This window comes from Diprion similis, chromosome 14, assembly GCF_021155765.1.
Source record: "Diprion similis isolate iyDipSimi1 chromosome 14, iyDipSimi1.1, whole genome shotgun sequence".
NCBI classification, from domain to species: domain Eukaryota; kingdom Metazoa; phylum Arthropoda; class Insecta; order Hymenoptera; family Diprionidae; genus Diprion; species Diprion similis.
This window is the reverse complement of record NC_060118.1, coordinates 4,847,183-4,865,896: the sequence shown is the minus strand read 5'-3', so window position 1 is coordinate 4,865,896 and position 18,714 is coordinate 4,847,183. Positions and strand designations below refer to the sequence as shown.

The window sequence follows — 18,714 nt, the reverse complement described above, 5'->3', positions numbered from 1 at the left end:
TATAATACAACATTTCACTAAACTAATTATAATTAAATATCAACGACGGCGATCGAACATTATATTTCATATAATGCGAGCATGTTTTACGCGATTTTCAATGCGTGTTTTCCGCACACAAAGTACCCGTTTCTGTAACCAATTTCAAGTCTTAGGAGTTAAAAGTGTTCTTTTCTGCACTGCACCCATATGCGCTGCCGCGAATGAACAAATCTGACATTACGTGACCCTAACCTCAACTTCGTGCTTCGCGAAACACGGCGTAACATACTCGTGTTATATAAAGAATGGCGTGCAACAAGGAGGAAACGGTGTTTTCGCCTCGCGTATTGCAATATTCGTCTTCGGCTCACCTACAACTCATATTGCAAACTTACGCTCGGCCCGAAGAGACCGTGTTTGCATCCTTGTTACAGAATATACTATTCCTTAAATTTAATTCTCCGTAGCTATCACTAATTGCTTCTGCTTCTTGGCACTTTGTCTCTTTACTTCAGTTGCGTACAAAATGAAATAAGATATGGAAATGTAATATTTTACCTGTATAAATGTCTCATGCGTTTAGTTAGCTTTTTCTAAGGCGGAGCAGGAATTACTCGACCGTCAGAAAAGACATATATCCATAACCTGGCATGGAAGTTGATCTCTTTAGAAGAGTGACGGCTAATTCAGAGTCGGAGTAGCGTTGTCAGCCGCCATTAATTGAATCTCAGCAGGAGCACCCCTCTTCTCTGGGCAACTCGTGTCCCACAGAATCCTTGCGAACATTCAAAAATATTTCATGCACAAATCACTGAATTAACACTTTCAGTCACACATTTTTTCACTCAATATTCTGGCCTGATTTTGTCACTCAGGGGTTTTTGGGTGGGAGTTTTGTAAATCCAAGATGGCGGATCCAATATGGCGAAGGTAAAATCGCAATTCGATGATTCTAGCCGAAACTTGTTACTCAGGGGTTTTCGAAGTCATATGAAGTAACAAAAATCATTTGAAGTTGTAAATGAACTGTAATGAGGCTAGGATATGGAAATTTTTCAGGTGGGACGCTAAGCATCCCACTGTGATTGAAGGAGTTAAAATGCAAATTTTTTCCAAAAATTGATTAAGATTGATTAAGAGTGAGAAAATTCGTTCCAGAGTTCAATTTCATGAAGACTCAATATTGTAAAAACGGTGATACCAAGGGTCCATAAATCAGAAATAAGGGAGTATATAATAGAAAGAAAATTCGAAAATGATTTACACAATTGTCATTGAGGTAGTTGAGACTTCATAACGTGGGGCAGTGATCGATCGTTGTCAGTAATTTTGATGAATCGGCCGTTCTAGTAAAGGTTTGAGCGACGATACGAAAGATATTACATAATTAACTGTCTAAAAAAATTTACTCAAACATTTAAGTAAATAATTGCCGTCTTCAATTTCAAAATAATTCACTATTATTAAAATTTGATTTCGCATCGTTGAACTTTCGGAACTTTGATCAAAAAGTAGAATCGTCACGACATAGAAGGGTCATAATATTGAATTTTTGAAAACACAAAAATTTAGTCCGACGAATATTCAAGTGTGCATAGTCGAAGTATAACAAATTCGGAATGAGAATAGGTACAAATGTAAAGAGCTGAAGTTTAAAATCATCGGAATAAGCGCAGAAATATTGAAAAAATATAGAAATTTTACCCATTCTATTTTTTTGGCCTTTTATATTTTTACTTTTCTGCGTTTCGACTTTTCTAGTTTTTGATTTCCAATACTTCGAAATTGTACAAATTGAAGTTTCGCATATTTCACCGTTGAATATTACAAACCATATACATATTACGTAGCCTTTCTACTTTTTGATATTCATTCGATGAAACTGGTTTCCACTCGTTTAGAATTTTCGATCCTACCCTTGATCAAAATCCGGTTTGAACATAAAAAAAAATCAGCTTTTTAAGGAATTTCAGCAGTCAATTGCATACCTTTCTCAATTCCATGCTGCCAGGATTACTCAGACGCGGAGGCGGTGGTGAAAATGCAATTTTCTCGTAGGGAATAGTCCCTCGACAAAGAGCGCTTGGATCCAAGCTAAGAGCAGCTTTCAGCGCGCTCTTCCTTAGGATGCCATTATTGTTATTCACATTAGCGTTTAAAATTACGTGATTCGGAGAGGACACTCGAGTATTTGGTGAAGATAACGAAGTTTCTGTTGGGGGATTCGACGTGGGGATAGCCAAGGAATCCGAATTTGTATCTGTGTTCGTCATACTTTCACAATTCCCATTATCTCTGTTGGTGTTTCCATTTAATACCTTATTTTGGCATTTGATTGATTTGTCCGGATTGTATTCCGTACTCACTGTTACAGCGTTAGCGTTGCTCTCGTCCGGTGGTAACGCTTTATGTCTACAAGGCACCTGCACAAAAAAAATCTGTTCCAACCGCATGTTTTTCACAATAAATTCAAGTGCTGGGGTATTTGGAAATACAGTACTGAGAAAATTCTAATTGTAGTTACTGTACGGTTTCGTTCAGTTCAGTTTAATACTCAACATTTTAGAACAGTCCTCAATTATTTTCATTTTTTACCATAACAAACAAGTAAATATATGTTCCGGATGTAAAATAACTTATGACTCTTATGTGTTTCTGGGGATCATAATTTTCCGTTCAAAAACCAAGCATTCTATCTTTTGTGCCTTTTTGTGCCTCACTTGGTCCTTTTTGTAATCGAAATATATGAGTTAAGCCGCGGAGGATCGATGTCTTCAAACGGAAAAATAATCTTAGAGTTGGCTACCTTTTTTCCAGAGATATGTTTGCTGGACTCATTATTTGCATTTTGACCACAGTTGTTATGATGAATTTTCGGTTCCAAGAGTGCCGTTTCTTGTATTTTTGCGCTTTCGTTTCCACAGTCATCACAGTGTTGCAAGGACGCGTAAACGATTCCAGGCGCTGGACCAATGCGATATGATACTGGCCGGAAGCTTGTTTTGGGTTGCATGTAGCCTCCACATCCATCCAACTATGCAGAAATCATGCAAAATCTAAGATTCCTGAAATCACGTCTGAGACCTGCATAGCCTCCTTAGACCTAGCGAACATCAAAATAAAATTGAGTAGAGCTAGTTTTCACGAATACTGAATTTAGAATTTTTAACATTTATTCGTCATTGGGAAACCAAACAACTGTTATGTTTTTATTGTTAATTACTGATTAGTATTTTGAGGTTCGCATTAGTTTACCCTTCCATTTACTACGCTGTTTAGTTAAAAAATATTATTATGAAAAAGTGTATCCGGTTAATGTCCTTCAATAATACCCAGAGATTTACCACAGAATCTTATACCCTGAGAAAACGAAGAAAATTATCAGATTGCGTAACCGACCGACTACGCATGCGCGCACTAATTGAACTGTATTGATTGGTGAGATCATATCGCAGCAATATTTCGTCTTCAAAGCATGAGAGCCGATATACTCGAAATGGGGCGTGGACGTCGAACTCTACAGCCTCTGTAATGACAAATACTTTGATGATAACTCGCAGTAGTCATCAGTCATCAGTAAATGAACAATAAAAGTTTTCAAAGCCTGGCCTTTATCAACTATTTGCGAATTGCTTAACCTAAAAAAAATTCAAATCGCTTACATAACCTCCTTAACCCTTCATGCATACATTTTTCCTCACGTGCGATTTACTTGAAATTTTGCATACACAACCTTTTGGGGCCGCTGATTACGAAACTAAACTCAAAATTCGAAAATTCAAAATGACAGATCCAATATGGGGACCGTCAATTTAAAACGTCATTTGATTTTTATATAAATTTATGTTACACGGTTTTTGGGGTCATTGATTACAAATCTGAACTCAAAATTCAAAATTCAAAATAGTGGAACCAATATGACGGACAAACAAAAACAGGTAGAAAAATTTCGAAAAAATTCTGTGAAATTTTTTGTTGTGTATTAAGTGTGTGTAAAAATTGGCATGTGGATTTTCATGGTGGATTAGCAGATAATGCTTTTTTTCGTGGAAAAGTAGGAATTTCGACTATTTGTTTGAAATTTGCTATTTGTGCAATAAATAAATAAATAAATTTTATATTTTCTTTAGACTAAGGAATATTTCAGGGACCATGCGGAACCAAAAAACTAGGCAGTTGTTACTCAAGAATTAGTTTGATAAACAAAAAGCTGCAAAAAAAAGTCGGGACGCTGAGTATCCCAGCGTGAATCAAAGGGTTAAGCCGAGTTTTTGCATGAAAAATTGAAGATACTCGGGCATGCGCAGTCAGACACTCAATCTGCTAAATTTCACTATTTTCTTTCGGTAAAATTGCATCTAACGATTCTGGGTTATTTCTCGAGCTGTTGAGTGGGGAAACCTATAATTTGATTAGTTAGGCAAGGGTTAGCGGAAAAACTCTGAGTTAGCAAACTTATTATTTATGGTATATATTTTGCTAGTAACACTGGTACACTCACGCTGCTACGTACGTTGATGCATTCTGTTTCTGGATCAGGCCGCATTATCGTTATTTCTCTCTCGCAAGCAGGGAGAATATCATAGTTAGGCATTGGATGATCAATGACATCAGGATCCTATCAGATCAAGGAAATTCCGTTTGTAGGCATTCGTGACGTTTATATGATCACAGCAATTATACGAATCAGACAATCACCTGTAGGCAATAGCCTATCCTTTCGACTATTGTCGAAAAACTCGGCCTGTCTTCTGGATGAGGATGCCAGCATTGAGTCATTACACCATAAATTGGATCGGGGCATCCAGCTGGTCTCTCTAACCGCCCACCGGTTGTCACCATCGACATAACTTCTCGGTTTGCACAACCTGTATACGGCATGTAACCGAAGGACATAATTTCCCAGAGAAGGACACCAAAAGCCCTGTTCAATACAGAAGTATTCTTAATTAACGAATGTTCGGCATTTTTTGGTTCTTTTCGACGTTGCTGGAGGCAGTGAATGTAGCAACTGATAATTATAGAATATTTAATTCACGACTTTACCAAACGTCCGTTTTTGTAGTGAATATTCCATCAAGAAAACTTTCAGGAGGCATCCACTTTATGGGCAGCATTGCTTTTCCACCTTTTCTGTAGTAGTCACTTCTGTATATGTCTCTGGCCATACCAAAATCAGCAATTTTCACCATACGACCCGATCCTTTGGATGTCAACAGGCAATTCCTCGCAGCAATGTCACGATGAATGAACCTGGCATCCTCCATGTATTTACATCCGTTTGCCACGTCATATGCACACATTACCAGGTCTTGCATAGTTAACGTCGTAGGACGATCCTGTGAAAAAAGATACAAAGTTTAGAACTGTGTTGCTATTCTTTGAATTTCGTTTTCAGCTATATTCAGTAGTTTTCGAGTTACCGGTCGCGGTCTTTCTTCTCGTAAGAAATTCTTCAAATCACCACCAGCCAACAACTCCAGTACGATATACCGTGGGTGATTGTCAAACGAAACGCCGATAAAATGTACAATATTTGGATGGTTAAATTTACTCATAATAAGAGCCTCCATCATAAAATCGGCTTCGGCTTGCGACGTTGATAATGATGGCAATGTTTTTACGGCGACCGGATGTTCCTCATTTCTGTTGTATTTATATACACCTTGAAAAACTTCGCCAAATGCACCTTGTCCCAAAGGCCTAGAAAACAGAGATACAGGTTTAAAAATGTCCAAAGTTTATTCGTAATGGGATGTGTATAAAAAACAAGTGTAAATGGCGTACTTTACGAGAGATATACTGTCCCGCGGAATTTGAGGTAAGTCTTTAAAGCTGTAAAGATTCCCAGCAAATTCATAGTTAGGATTAAATTCGGTCATCATATTGTCGGAAACAATGCGTAGTGACGTCAGCTCCGTCCCATTGCCAAACATGACTTGGCGCCGCCTTAGCAATGCTTTGCGATGCTGGTATCGATTATCTAGCACAGGATGACAAATAGGTGATAATTAACTATCAGCTACACAATATTTTTTTTACGGCATGGGCGTTGAAAAGTCCACTTTTTGTGGCAGTTTTCGTTCCGTAAAGTGACGCTTTATACGGCAGCGAACAAAGTTGCGGAATAAAGTCTTTATTCCACAGTTCTGATGCGCAGTTCGAAGTGCGCATCCCAAACTGCCGAATAAAGAAGCTTCGTCGAACAGATCGCGACATAACCTCACTCTTCGTTTTGCTTTTCAATGCCCGTACCGTAAAAAATATTGTATGTCGCATGCCCGTAAACCGTTTTTTGGCTCGGATAATTTCAGTACTCGCTTTCGGCTCACTTCCGGCTCGCCTTCAGCTCGCCCTGAAATCTTTATCCTTGCCAAAAAAAACAGGCGGTTTACGGGCATGCCACATAAATAGCTATTCCCCGTAGGAATATTGTTGAAAGTGTTTTACTTACATAGTAAAAGGCAGAGTCCAGAAAAGGCCAATAATAAGCCGATGCTGACAACAATAAGTACTATCATGAATGTCGGATGGACTTCAGGGCCTCTGTCCACTGGAAAATTATTCAAGTAAACTTAGTGTTGCAGGCATGAGAGATTGAATAAATTTTACATATCGTTGTAAACACGCCAGTAAAAGGGTAAAAGGGTGAGTTTGCTCGGTCGGTAAGGGTAGGAGTATTACATAACCTTAACTAGCACGTTTATAACGATATATAAAATTACCGACCGAGCAAAGGGTGAGTTTGCTCGGTCGATACAGGTAGAAGTACAACATGACCTTAACATACGATAATTAGCATTAGTTCTAACAACGCTCCATTGTAATTTTAACAAAGAAGTTGACAACTTACTAACGCACGAACGAGTATCATTGCCAAGGAGCCAACCAGGTGGACAGATGCATTTCGTTTTACTCAAATGTTCGTCTATTGCAACGCATCGAAAATCACAACCACAGCCGCTGATCGCTGGCACGATATAAGCTTTCCCTGAGCTCGGATTAACACCGGGAGTGAACGAGACGTGTAAGAGTTCTGGTGCTGCATATGAATATCCACCTTCCCCGTTTGAAGATTTTGCGTGTCCCGTATTTCCACCTAACAAATATTTAGCAATACATTATCAGAAAATAGAAAAAATACGTATCATGTGCCGTTTTTTCAAGTTTCTTTACTGTTAGCAAACGTATGTTTGGATATCGCGAAATAAATGTTTCGTTATTATTATGAAATTTTAGTTGAGTCAAATAATGATCGATGAAAATTTGTTAATAGTTAACAAATCATATTTAGCTCGACTGAAATTTGATAATAATAACAAAACATTTATTTCGCCATATCCAAATGTACGTTTGTTACCGGTAAATAAACTCTTTTCTCGGTTTATGGGGCATTATTTGCAAAATCGGATAAGATTTTAAGGTCTAATTTTTCTTAATCTATTTAGTTTCATTCTATCTATTGAAACGGACATTATCGAAATTGCTAGAAATTTTAATCTCAATCTGTTTTTGAGCTGCGATTTGTCAAAAAGTTCTGTTTAAATTTTGCAGTTTAATATAATGCGAGAACGGAATGAAATATTGAACCAAAACCACGCATGTTTTTTCCTCTTCGGTATAAATGAGTTTGAAAAAATTAAATATTTACATATTATGAAAATCACTAACCATGTTAAATTTGACTGAATAAAATTATTTTACATTATGTCGTTCTAATTTTATTTTCTTACAGAAAATTCCATTGAAATTATTGGATTTTCATAAATTTTAAGTCGAGGAACATTATAAGCCGATTATTTAATTGCTATAGTTGTATTATGTATTTTTGAGCGTTGTCAAGTTTTACTATTTCAGTCAGTTCATTACTCGTCAGTTGAGAAATTTATTTCACGAAATTTGAAGTCGATTGAGTAATACTTTACGAGACCGTTTTTGTTTTTTTCATTTTTATAGAACAACATTTTTATAGAACACCAAATTTTTCCATGAATACCGCATAGAATCGTTTATATTATTAAATAATATTGGGTTGTGTTGAAGATAAGCGAAATACATACATGTACCGAGCGAATAGATCGGTCTCAACCCAACATGTTTAGATATGTATTCAAGCATGTGTGTATACGCTGAACCAGGTATGTACGACAGTTGACTAGTCAGTCAGCAATGAACTATCACACGATGTATAATGTGATACTGCTATCGTTTCTAATATAATAAAGTAACAGTACAATGCATCATCCCAACAGGTTGGCATATAAAAATATGTAACAAATAATCAGTCCATAGTGATACTTGGTTTCAGATTCATGGACAAACCATAATACTCTGAAGAATATTTTACGCAACAAAATAAAAAAAGACTTCCGTGATGAAAATTAGATTTTTATATTAGAAATACAAGATATAATTTGAGAAAATTAAGTTCGCCAGTCTACAACTTGAGACGTAAGAAAGTGTAGTAACTTTTTTCTAAGTCATATTCAGTTGGAAAATTTAAACATGATATTTTTAAAAAATCCATAACTCAAGAACATATGAGATCAGAACTTGGAACAAATCGTGAATACTCGTTTCAATTGGCAGAAGGAAATTGAAAAAAGTGATGCATATCGACGCTAAAGTTTTATTCGGTCTCTAACAATGCCCTATAGGTATATATTCATCGTATCTTACCTATATAACCGCCACCTCCACCACCACCCAGACAACCTCCACCACCGCCTCCAAAACCTCCGTCCCCCCGGCCTGCACTATTATTTTTACAAGCCACACCTCCAACTCCTCCTAGAATTAACGCGGTACCTGCAGTTGTTACACTTGTTCCATTATTTATCGAGCCACTCCATCCACCTCCAGAACCTAAAACAAGTAAATTTATTTTTGAAGTATGAAGATCGACGTAATACGTTGTGTAAAAGGATTATGTTCAGGATGCAATTTTGAGCAAATATATTCAAAAAAAAAAGGAAGAAAATCGTGGAAGGTGATTTGGCACAGAATTATTTCCTGAAGTAAATGAAATATTCCCGAAGTTCCAATGCACATACCGGCCGATGCTGAAATCGATAATCCAGATTCGGACAATCTTCCTTTTGGCGCAGCACCTTTTCCATTCTGAATACCGTCGTCGAGAAATTGGCCATGCCCTAAACCTCCTCCACCTGCTGCGATCAACAAAGGTTTTTGTTCTCCATCTGGTTTCAACTGTAACAAGTTTATTGCCATACTTTCATGAGCCTGTCAGGGCTAAGGTACTTATAAAGACGCGTTTTACACCTCTAAAACGAGGAGATGCAAAACTCCTATACCGCTCAAGCGATCAGAGTGAAACTTGGGCAGTTAATGTTTTATTTTGGCAAAAAGTGGAACGTATTTTTAATTTTTCATGATTTGGAAAAAAATTTTACAGATTGGTTACCATTCACAGAAATCAGCCAAATTTTCACAGTTGCATTGAACGGATCGAACTCTCCCGTATGATGCCACTCGGCAGTGATGAAACACACATTTTGAGCCCAGTCCCATACTGGAGAGTTCGATTCATTCAGTGCAACTGTAGAAATTTGGCCAATTTCTGTGGGTGGTAACCAATCTGTAAAATTTTTTGAAAATTTGGAAAAATTAAAAAGATGTCCCACTTTTTGCCAAAATAAGGCATTAACTGCCCAAGTTTCACTCTGATCACTTGAGCGTTATAGGAGTTTTGCATCCCCGCGTTTTCGAGGTGTACAACGCGTCTCTGTAAGCACCTTAAGATACTTAACCTTAGTCAAGTAAAAAGTCTACGTTTGTTCAAATTTTATGAAACAATCAAAATCTTTGAAGTCCAGAAAGCCTAATAGCAGATTGCAGAAAATGTGCGGCTAACTTTCACGGTGATCCTGAAACTTGCAGCTATAAATTCATCTCGACTCTCTTTTCACAATCTTCTGTTTCGATAACGCCGTACACTGCAAATTTTGAATTAAAAAATATTCTCAAATTCTTACCGTAAAAACGTAGGTAGCTCCTCCACCACCGCCACCGCTATCTTTCACATCAATTTTCTTTACTTGATGTACCACCGAAACGGAACTAGAGCCTAGACCAGTTGTAGGTAGATCATCATTTTGGCAGCTGTAAACTTTGACTCCAAGATTCTGAAATAATATCTCGTATAATTTCATTTTCAGGGGGCTCCAAGAGAGAATATTAATCAAATAATTTGGATATCCCTACAGGGTGCTTCAGTTCAATCGCCCCACGTCAATTCTTCTGAAACTAAGCAAGATGCAAAAAAGATGTTTCGTAAAAAATATTAAAGGTTCAAAATAACGTTAGACTTTACGCCGAATAGGCGTAAGTGATAAATTCTTAAAATGCGTGATTTAACGTGAAACAAATGATTTAAACAAACGATTTCACGCAATGTAGCGCAGAAACTAGTTGGTAAAATCCGTGATTTAACGCGGAGTAAATGATTCAAATAAATGATTTCAAATTCAAATTAATACAACGCTCTCCCGACGCGCATCGCATGATAAAATGACCGCTGGTGTACTTTCCTTCACAGTTGGCGTCATAGCGTCTTAGCAGTATGAATTATATGCAATAAAATTTACTTTCATTCAATAATAAATAATTTTGTTTGACTTATTTTTATTTTCTCATTACTTTTTTCAATTTTTCACAGAGTACTGTTGTCTAGGTGGATGGCGCGTTAGATCATCCGCGGGCGTAAAGTTCAACTTTACGGCCTAGATAAGAAATTAGTATATTGTGTACCAAGGGCGTAAAACGGGCTTTTTAAACCGTGTGTGGAGATTGCAATATGCGTCACAAAGGAGTGCGTTTGCGAGCCAAAGACGAGTACCTACTGCAAACATAGGTTAACCTTTTAGCGGTGGGGAAATATCAGATCAAATTGACCTTTTATTAGACAAGGAATTTATAAATAAGTTCAATAAATTTTTCACTCCGAGTCCCTCACCTAACTACTGATCGATATATCGACCAGCCCCGGCAGCCGCGCCATTATGGGTTAAAAAAGCCTGCTCAGCCCTTGATGCACACCATATTTTTTGTAATGTACATACGTATGGATTTTTTATATTGACAATTTCAAACGCGGTTTGAGTACATAAACATATCTTATCTCAATTATTGATAATTTTTTTGAGTACATTAAAAACGCCCACTACTCGAATAGTCGGCAAAAAAAAATTAAAAACGCCCGCTACGCCGAGCAGCGGGCGTTTTTAATTTTTCTTTTTTAGCCTGTCGGTCTTAAAACAGTCACTTTAGTCCCGCTTAATGCGTAAAAAAAAGTGAAAAATCCGCATATACGTTACAAACACGGCTATTTCGTGTCTTGCTTACTTTTGGAGTGATCGGCCTGGAGATATTAAAATGAAACAACCTGTACATTGGATTCAAAGAGATACAACAATAGTTGGCTGGGTACAAAAGGAGGTAGTTCGATAATTTTGCTTTGATATTTACTCTATATTTGACAATAAGCTTTCCATCGCCAATATTAAAATTACCTTTGGGCAAGCGTCTGTTCCGCTTTGACCAATTATGAAGTACAGCTGCTGGCCTTTCTCCAATTCAACAACTGCTCTCACCGAAGCTCCTAAAGTACTACCCATCTGACCCGAACCTTTACCTCCCGCTGCTCCCATTACGATAATTCTGAAGTAAAACACAAATGTAATCACGATTTAATCTGGGGAGTTTAGAGAAACACACGAATCGGCATACCTAGTTATTCATCCAATTTTGGTCCTACCATCTCTCAAAATTGTGATACATCAGATTTCAGGATTGCATAATTTGAAAAGATTTCGTATTGTTTCAAAAATTTACAAGGATTCTGAAAAATTTCAGAAGATTTCAAAGGGTTTCAAAATGCTTCCTCTGTTTTCAGGGATTATGAATATTTCATGATAGAGATGTTAGATGATTTCACAGAATTACACAAGATCCCATAATTTTTAAGAGGATTGAAAAATGATTTACAAGGATTTCACATGATTTCAAAAAATATTATAGGATTTCAGAGATTTCAAAACATTTCATAGGATTGTAGGCATTTTGTATGATTTCATAGATTTCAGAGATTTCAGAAGATTTAACTAGATTTCGGAAGATTTTAACGGATTTCAGATGATTTCAAAGATTTTTGATTTTAGGTGATTTCGCAAGACTGCACGAGATTTCAAAGAGTTTAAATTCTTTTATCAGATTTCATGAGTGGTGTACTTTAGGGTGATCATTGAAAGGTTTTTTTTTCAAATTCGACTGTTTCACCCCCCAAATCGGACCCAAATAGTTCAGAAATGATTCTCTTATTTTTTCAGACTTTCATCTCAACTCTAATTCGTCCCGACATAGAGTGGATTTTCCGAGTTGACTGTTTTCAACGGAACAGTAAATCTGCCAAACAGATTTTCATGAATTTTGATGTAGGGAAATTCCTTGCGTTGCTGATTACGGATCTGACCCCGAAATTTCGGAATTTAAAGTGGGGTTCCCAATATGGTGGACAAACATCCCAAAAGTCACTTGCTATTACCATAGTGGGTCCGTTATTTTGAACTTCAAAATTTCGAGTCCACATTGATAATCAGCGACCCAAGAAACCCCGCAATATCAAATTTCATAAAAATCCCTTTATTTGGCAGGTTGACTGTTCCCTTGAAAAAGGCTAAATGGGAAAATCCATCCTCTTACGGGCACAGATTAAAATTGGGGAAAAAAAATCTCAACAAATTACGGCATTATTTTTCAATTATTTGGAGCCGATTTGGAAAGTGAGACATTCGAAATTGAAAAATGACGTTTTTTAAGAATCAACCTAGTGCGCATACACCATACATTATGTGTGGTTAACTCCTCGAGTGCTACTTCAAAAAAATTTGCTGAAAGTATAAGTCCAGCAAAGCTATTGCATGCACACTCTGTTAAGCTTGCTATGTAATTATATATCTCCACAAAGATGATACGACTTATTTATAACGACAAAACTGATTGTATCGTGTTATATTGAAACGAATTACGTGTAATATCCACCACGAGGTACAGTCCACCGTTGAATCCCCCTCATGTGAGATATCGTTATTTTTTCACCCAGTGCAATGGTGGTAGCTGACATCGTTGATGGGTAAAGTAAGTCTAAATCAGTTCCCTGGTGTTCAGCAGCACATTGCTCTGGTGTTGGACCAAATCTACCGAGTGCTCCACAAGTTGTTACTCTGATAACTGAAAAGTATTTCATCAATCACTTTTTTGTATAGGTATAACAAATCACGAAAGATTTGTATTTAACAAATCGTGTTACTCAATATTACAATTAGGTATGAAATACAAACTTCGTCTCTCTTCGAGTCACCTGTGGAGTTGGCAAAAAATTTAACCTCGCCACTGTATTATTTTCTTTTCGTTTCTATGACGATCTAAAACAGCGTCCTCCAGCAAGATCTTCACGGTTATAAGAATCACTGTTTTCTTATCCAATAAATATTTGGAGAAACAAACAATTAAAATAGTCAACATGACTTACTTGTTTCATTGACAAAATCCATGTGCTTTTCGGGCTCAATATCTGGTGGTACATAGGTGTAATAATTGAAATCTCCAGCATACTTTGGGGGAACTCCTGCGCAACAGATTTTCCATTTGGAATACAGGATAAAAAATATATACGTATTACATATTATAAAAAAATTGTTCAAAGTGATTTCAAACTAATTTCAAGAAGTTTCAGACGATTTCTAACAACTGGTTTCAAGCCAATTCATGCGATTTCGGATCAACTGTAATTAAGAGTGGTTGCAATTTCAACAAATGAATTCGAATTATACGTAATTTAGCTGTATCTCTTACTATCAAAACTTATATCTGCGTATAATAAATGCTGAGATGCTGTCACTTGTCGATCAATATTGTTGAATCACTCAAAAAGAAACGAATTCTAAATTACTGTGTATCAGCAAGACTCACCAACACCAAAACACTCTGGACTGAGTGAAAAATCATCGATAGCTACAGCTCCTTTTGAGCCGTACCCTCTGCTTGCCTCAAACCATAAAAAATACCTGGAACATGCATTGGATCATTTTGTGGGTAGGTCTTTTAGAAAGCTCTACATATCATACGAGGAGTAAATCCAAGTGTGAAACAAAATTTTTTGTTGCACTTGTATCATGTATACCGTTTCTTTATTAAATATTATTGAAACAGATTGACTAAAATTAAATAAATAGAAACATGAATCATTGATTAATGACATTATTTCTGATTCAAAATCGATCGATTTCTTCACCTCAAGTTATTGCTTAAAATCGTGAAAGTTTGTTGAAAAAAGTATGAATCTACATTTTGTGAAAATCTAGTCAAATTCTGGTACATCGCCGCCATTTTGAAATAACTATACGAATATTTTATATTGTCGTTTAAACAAAAGATAGTTATCATAGTGCTTTGTAAACGTACGGAGTGATAGCAGAAATGTTTTGTAGAATTAAATTATAGAAACGCACGCTGGAGTTTAGTTGAATATATTTTTAATACAATCCAGTATTTCAAACGAATTTTGGCAAATAGTTGACGAACTAAAGCAATGTAATCTCCAGGTTGGTATAAGTCAACGACGTATAGTATGGACTACGCGATTCCAATATAAATGCCTCCGAAAAGTATCCGCCAGAATTAGACAAAGAGGGAACGAGGTGGCGGTCAATTCCCCTCTCTTTCTAAGAATTTCATTGGCTGTGTCGATTGTTGCGTAGCGTGCGCTGGCGACGTAATAGATACAAGATCCCCCCGTTGCCCTCGTATTATAATAAACAATTTGAGGTGCGTTATTATAAGTCTTCAAACATTCTCGAGTACGAAAAAAATTGTTAGTCACCGGTGTTTCGATTGCTTACAGATACTTTATTTGTAAACAAAGATCGGGCAAATCAGAAGATTTATCATTCCAAAAGTGAGTTATTTGTGTCATACTTATATTGTATTCAGGTTATGGTTGACTAACTCGAGGACTGATAATTTGGTTGCGAATTTTAGATTTCCCGTTCACTCGCATAATCGACAATAATGGCTGAATACCGTAGGAAGATCTGGCGCGCCCCAAAATTTGTGTTGCCCCAGTGCATTAAGGTGCTTATCAAGTCGCGTTGTACACCTCGAAAACGCGGCGAGCCAAAACTCTTATACCGGTCAAGTGATCAGGATGATACTTGAGCCTTATTTTGGCAAAAAATGGAGCGACATTTCACTTTCTGAAAATTTTGAATAAAATTTTACAGATCGGTTATCACTTACCGAAATTGGAAAAATTTTCACAGTTGCACCAAAAAGATCCAACTGTCCGGTATGATGCCACTCGACGCTGATGAAACACACACTTTGAACCCAGTCCCATAAGATTTGACAGAAAAATGACGAAATGGCAGCTGATCTGACTTTCGATTAAGAAGAACACTGACATCTGATTTCGGCGACATTTTTTACTGGTATGCGTGTAATCACCGTAACAAACTACCGGCATCAGTGTAAGGTTGGTAAAAACTGTCGCCAAAATGAGATGTCGGTGTTCTTTGTAATCGTAAAATCAGATCAGTTGCCATTTCGTCATTTTACCATCAAATGTTATGGGACTGAGCTCAAAGTGTGCGTTTCATCAGCGTCGAGTGGCATCATACCGGATAGTTCGATCTGTTTAGTGCAACTGTGAAAATTTTCCCAATTTTGGAGAATGATTACTGATCTGTAAATTATTTTTTCAAATTTTCAAAAACTGAAAAGTCGCTCCACTTTTTGCCAAATTAAGGCACGAATTGCCCAAGGTTCATCCTGGTTGTTTGAGCGGTATAGGAGTTTTGGCTCGCCACATTTTCGAGGTGTACAACGCGACTTTATAAGCACCTTAGGGGCCCTAAATCATATTGCTACGCTCTTGAATAGAAGGAGACGGAGATTGACATCTACCGGTCGCTATCTCTTTCTACCAGCCAGCCATACTATACCGGCCCAAGCGTAGCCTATACTACACGTCCTTGATATAAGTCCAGTATTATAAGCTCATATAAGCGATCGTTTTCGTGTTCTAGATTGAATTATTCATGTCGAACGATATTATCAAAAACACTAGAATCAGAAAAAAAATTACCGAAGGCAAATCATTTTGAACATTCTAATTATAAAACCTTTTCTCAATTCATTGGTACCACAACTTATGTTATTCGAATTTGCTCAGATTCATTTCTATTGTATAAAAGTTATGTTGTTTCATCTGTATTCTCTATCATTGCCGTAAACAACATCCCTGGAAATTTTTTGAACGGTATTTTCCTTTTTTTCTGACTTTTATGCAACGCCAAGGCCCTCATGGGGCCATCCATCCTTCATAACTTTACCTGTGCTTGACTTCTGGGAGGGCTATGGCCTGATTGTTCCACACATCACTTCGGTCACCGTACAACCACCAAAGTCTGATAGACATGTTTTGATGCTGTTTTATTTCAACCAAGTACAACCCTAATCCACTACTCTGCTTTCCATATTGGTGGTAAAAAAATCGCACCTGTAAATAGTATAAGAAAAACATGAAAAACATATCAATGGATATTTTCCAATAAGTAACGCGTTTTAAAATAAGAGAAAGTTTTTCGTGATATAGTTCGATAAGAGCTGTCAATAATTCTTTGTAGATCATAATAACATGCTGCGAATCCAGATTCTTAAATCGTTAAAGTTTTTATTGAGTAGAGACCAAACACATCGATAAATCAACCGTCCGTCATGATGAGTTTAGATATTTGAAATTTGTGGAAAATCTTGTAACGTCCCGTTTTAGCGTCAACCGCAGTTACGTCCAGCGTGCGTATTATTTTCCTTTTGCGGAATTAGTTTTTTGTTTAGTGACGAAGATATGTTGACTCTGGTTGAGTTGTTGTGACAGTTTCCCAAGATGGGAAACAATCCACCGATTCTGGCAGTAGGTCACGAGGTGCCTCGTGCTGAGGATGGAGACGAGACGACTATTTCTTATACTATGGAGTATTCGTGTCCCGTTCAGTTTCTATGGGATGGTGAGTTACTCGTGTTCGAATAAAATAACAGGAAATCGTTTTAATGACAACTCCGTGGCTGTAGCAATACAAATTATTAACAGAATAATAATGAAATGCATCTATGGATTTAAAAAGTAATTATAAACCAAATGATAAAGAAATACTCTTAAGAGTGTACAAAAATAAATCGATTTAGCCTAATATCGGTGCCTACTACCGAAGTAATAAACCACTAGGATTGTAATAGCTATTTATGTGGCATGCCCGTAAACCGCCTGCTTTCTTTGGCAAGGATAAAGATTTCAGGAGGAGCTGAAGGCGAGCCGGAAGCGAGTACTGAAATTATCCGAGCCAAAAAACGGTTTACGGGCATGCGACATACAATATTTTTTACGGTATGGGCATTGAAAAGCAAAACGAAGAGTGAGGTTACGTCGCGATCTGTTCGACGAAGCTACTTTATTCGGCAGTTTGGGATGCGCACTTCGAACTGCGCATCAAAACTGCGGAATAAAGACTTTATTCCGCAACTTTGTTCGCTGCCGTATAAAGCGTCACTTTACGGAATGAAAACTGCCACAAAAAGTGGACTTTTCAATGCCCATGCCGTAAAATAGTATATTGTGCATCAAGGAGGCTAAGTGGGTCTTTATACGCCGAGCGCGAGTTTGCAATACGAGCCGGAGGTGAGCACGCACGAGCCGACGACGAGTTTTGCAAACACGCGAGGTGTGTAAAATAGTACATTGTATAACAAGGAGGCAAAGACCGTTGCCTCCATGTTATACACGATACTTTATATAACAAGAGTATGTTACGCGGTTTTTCGCGCAGCACCAAATTGAGGTTAGGGTCGCTAAATGTGAGATCAGTTCGCTGTGTTTGTCGCGTCAGCGCCTGAGAGCCGTACAGAAATGACCAACTTTGACTCCTAGGAGTCAAAAGCGGTCGTTTCAGTACTCCGCGCATGCGCAATTCGCAGACTCACTCGACCGGCGTAGAAACGGGTACTTTGTGTACCGAAAACACCTAAGAAAAACCGCGTGAAACATACTCGCGTTATGTAAACCAAGTTTTATCATGCAAACACGAGGAATATGCATACGCGGAGTACAACACAGTACACGTTTAGAGTACTAGGCACAGTTTAAAACTAGGAGTTTAAGTGGCTCGTTAGTGTACAGTCTCACATCCCCCCCACCACTGACTTCTTTCGACCGTCGTATAAACAGCCACTTAAGGTCCAAACAAAAAGTATTTTGGGTCCGAAAAACAAGCACGATAAAATGAGTAAAAGATGCTAGCGGTATATAAAAATAAATATGAACAATAGGTAATAATCATAAAATAAGTAATGAATAATTATCAGGTTTCTAATTAATATCTATGAGAATCGCACTCGGAATGTTTGGACGTCTTTAACGAGAATGAAAGAATTGAGCAACGGAACCAAATTTTCTATTAAAGTATAGAATATGAAACCGAGTCAGCTGAGGAATCTCAGCTGTATGTTGTGTTCGAAGGATTAGCACTCCCAAAGAAGAGCGCGGAATGAGAGTGCTACTTTTTGCTGCTTGTTCGCACCGATTTGACTGTATCTACTGCCGGAGTTCCTTTGTGTTCCCGGTTTTCTTACACGTTCTTATACTAATCGTATTTGGTCTAT

The 18,714-nt window shown here is 37.4% G+C and overlaps 1 protein-coding gene across 1 annotated transcript in view; it reads right to left on the bottom strand.

Annotated features, from left to right (window-relative positions):
* Window positions 1-220: 220 nt before the first annotated feature.
* LOC124414918 (ALK tyrosine kinase receptor-like) overlaps window positions 221-18,714 on the bottom strand; it is a 42,349-nt gene continuing 23,855 nt past the window's right edge. Inside the window, exons 10-27 of the mRNA XM_046896088.1 lie at window positions 16,392-16,558; window positions 13,972-14,066; window positions 13,532-13,627; window positions 13,029-13,230; window positions 11,514-11,661; window positions 9,978-10,127; window positions 9,036-9,192; window positions 8,662-8,847; window positions 6,836-7,081; window positions 6,437-6,535; window positions 5,770-5,965; window positions 5,406-5,685; window positions 5,029-5,321; window positions 4,681-4,906; window positions 4,484-4,600; window positions 2,789-3,016; window positions 1,971-2,405; window positions 221-757 (exon numbers count right to left, since the gene is read on the bottom strand). Of these exons, the coding sequence (XP_046752044.1) occupies window positions 710-757; window positions 1,971-2,405; window positions 2,789-3,016; window positions 4,484-4,600; window positions 4,681-4,906; window positions 5,029-5,321; window positions 5,406-5,685; window positions 5,770-5,965; window positions 6,437-6,535; window positions 6,836-7,081; window positions 8,662-8,847; window positions 9,036-9,192; window positions 9,978-10,127; window positions 11,514-11,661; window positions 13,029-13,230; window positions 13,532-13,627; window positions 13,972-14,066; window positions 16,392-16,558 (3,369 nt within the window). The 3' untranslated portion in view covers window positions 221-709. The remainder of the gene's footprint in view (window positions 758-1,970; window positions 2,406-2,788; window positions 3,017-4,483; window positions 4,601-4,680; window positions 4,907-5,028; window positions 5,322-5,405; window positions 5,686-5,769; window positions 5,966-6,436; window positions 6,536-6,835; window positions 7,082-8,661; window positions 8,848-9,035; window positions 9,193-9,977; window positions 10,128-11,513; window positions 11,662-13,028; window positions 13,231-13,531; window positions 13,628-13,971; window positions 14,067-16,391; window positions 16,559-18,714) is intronic.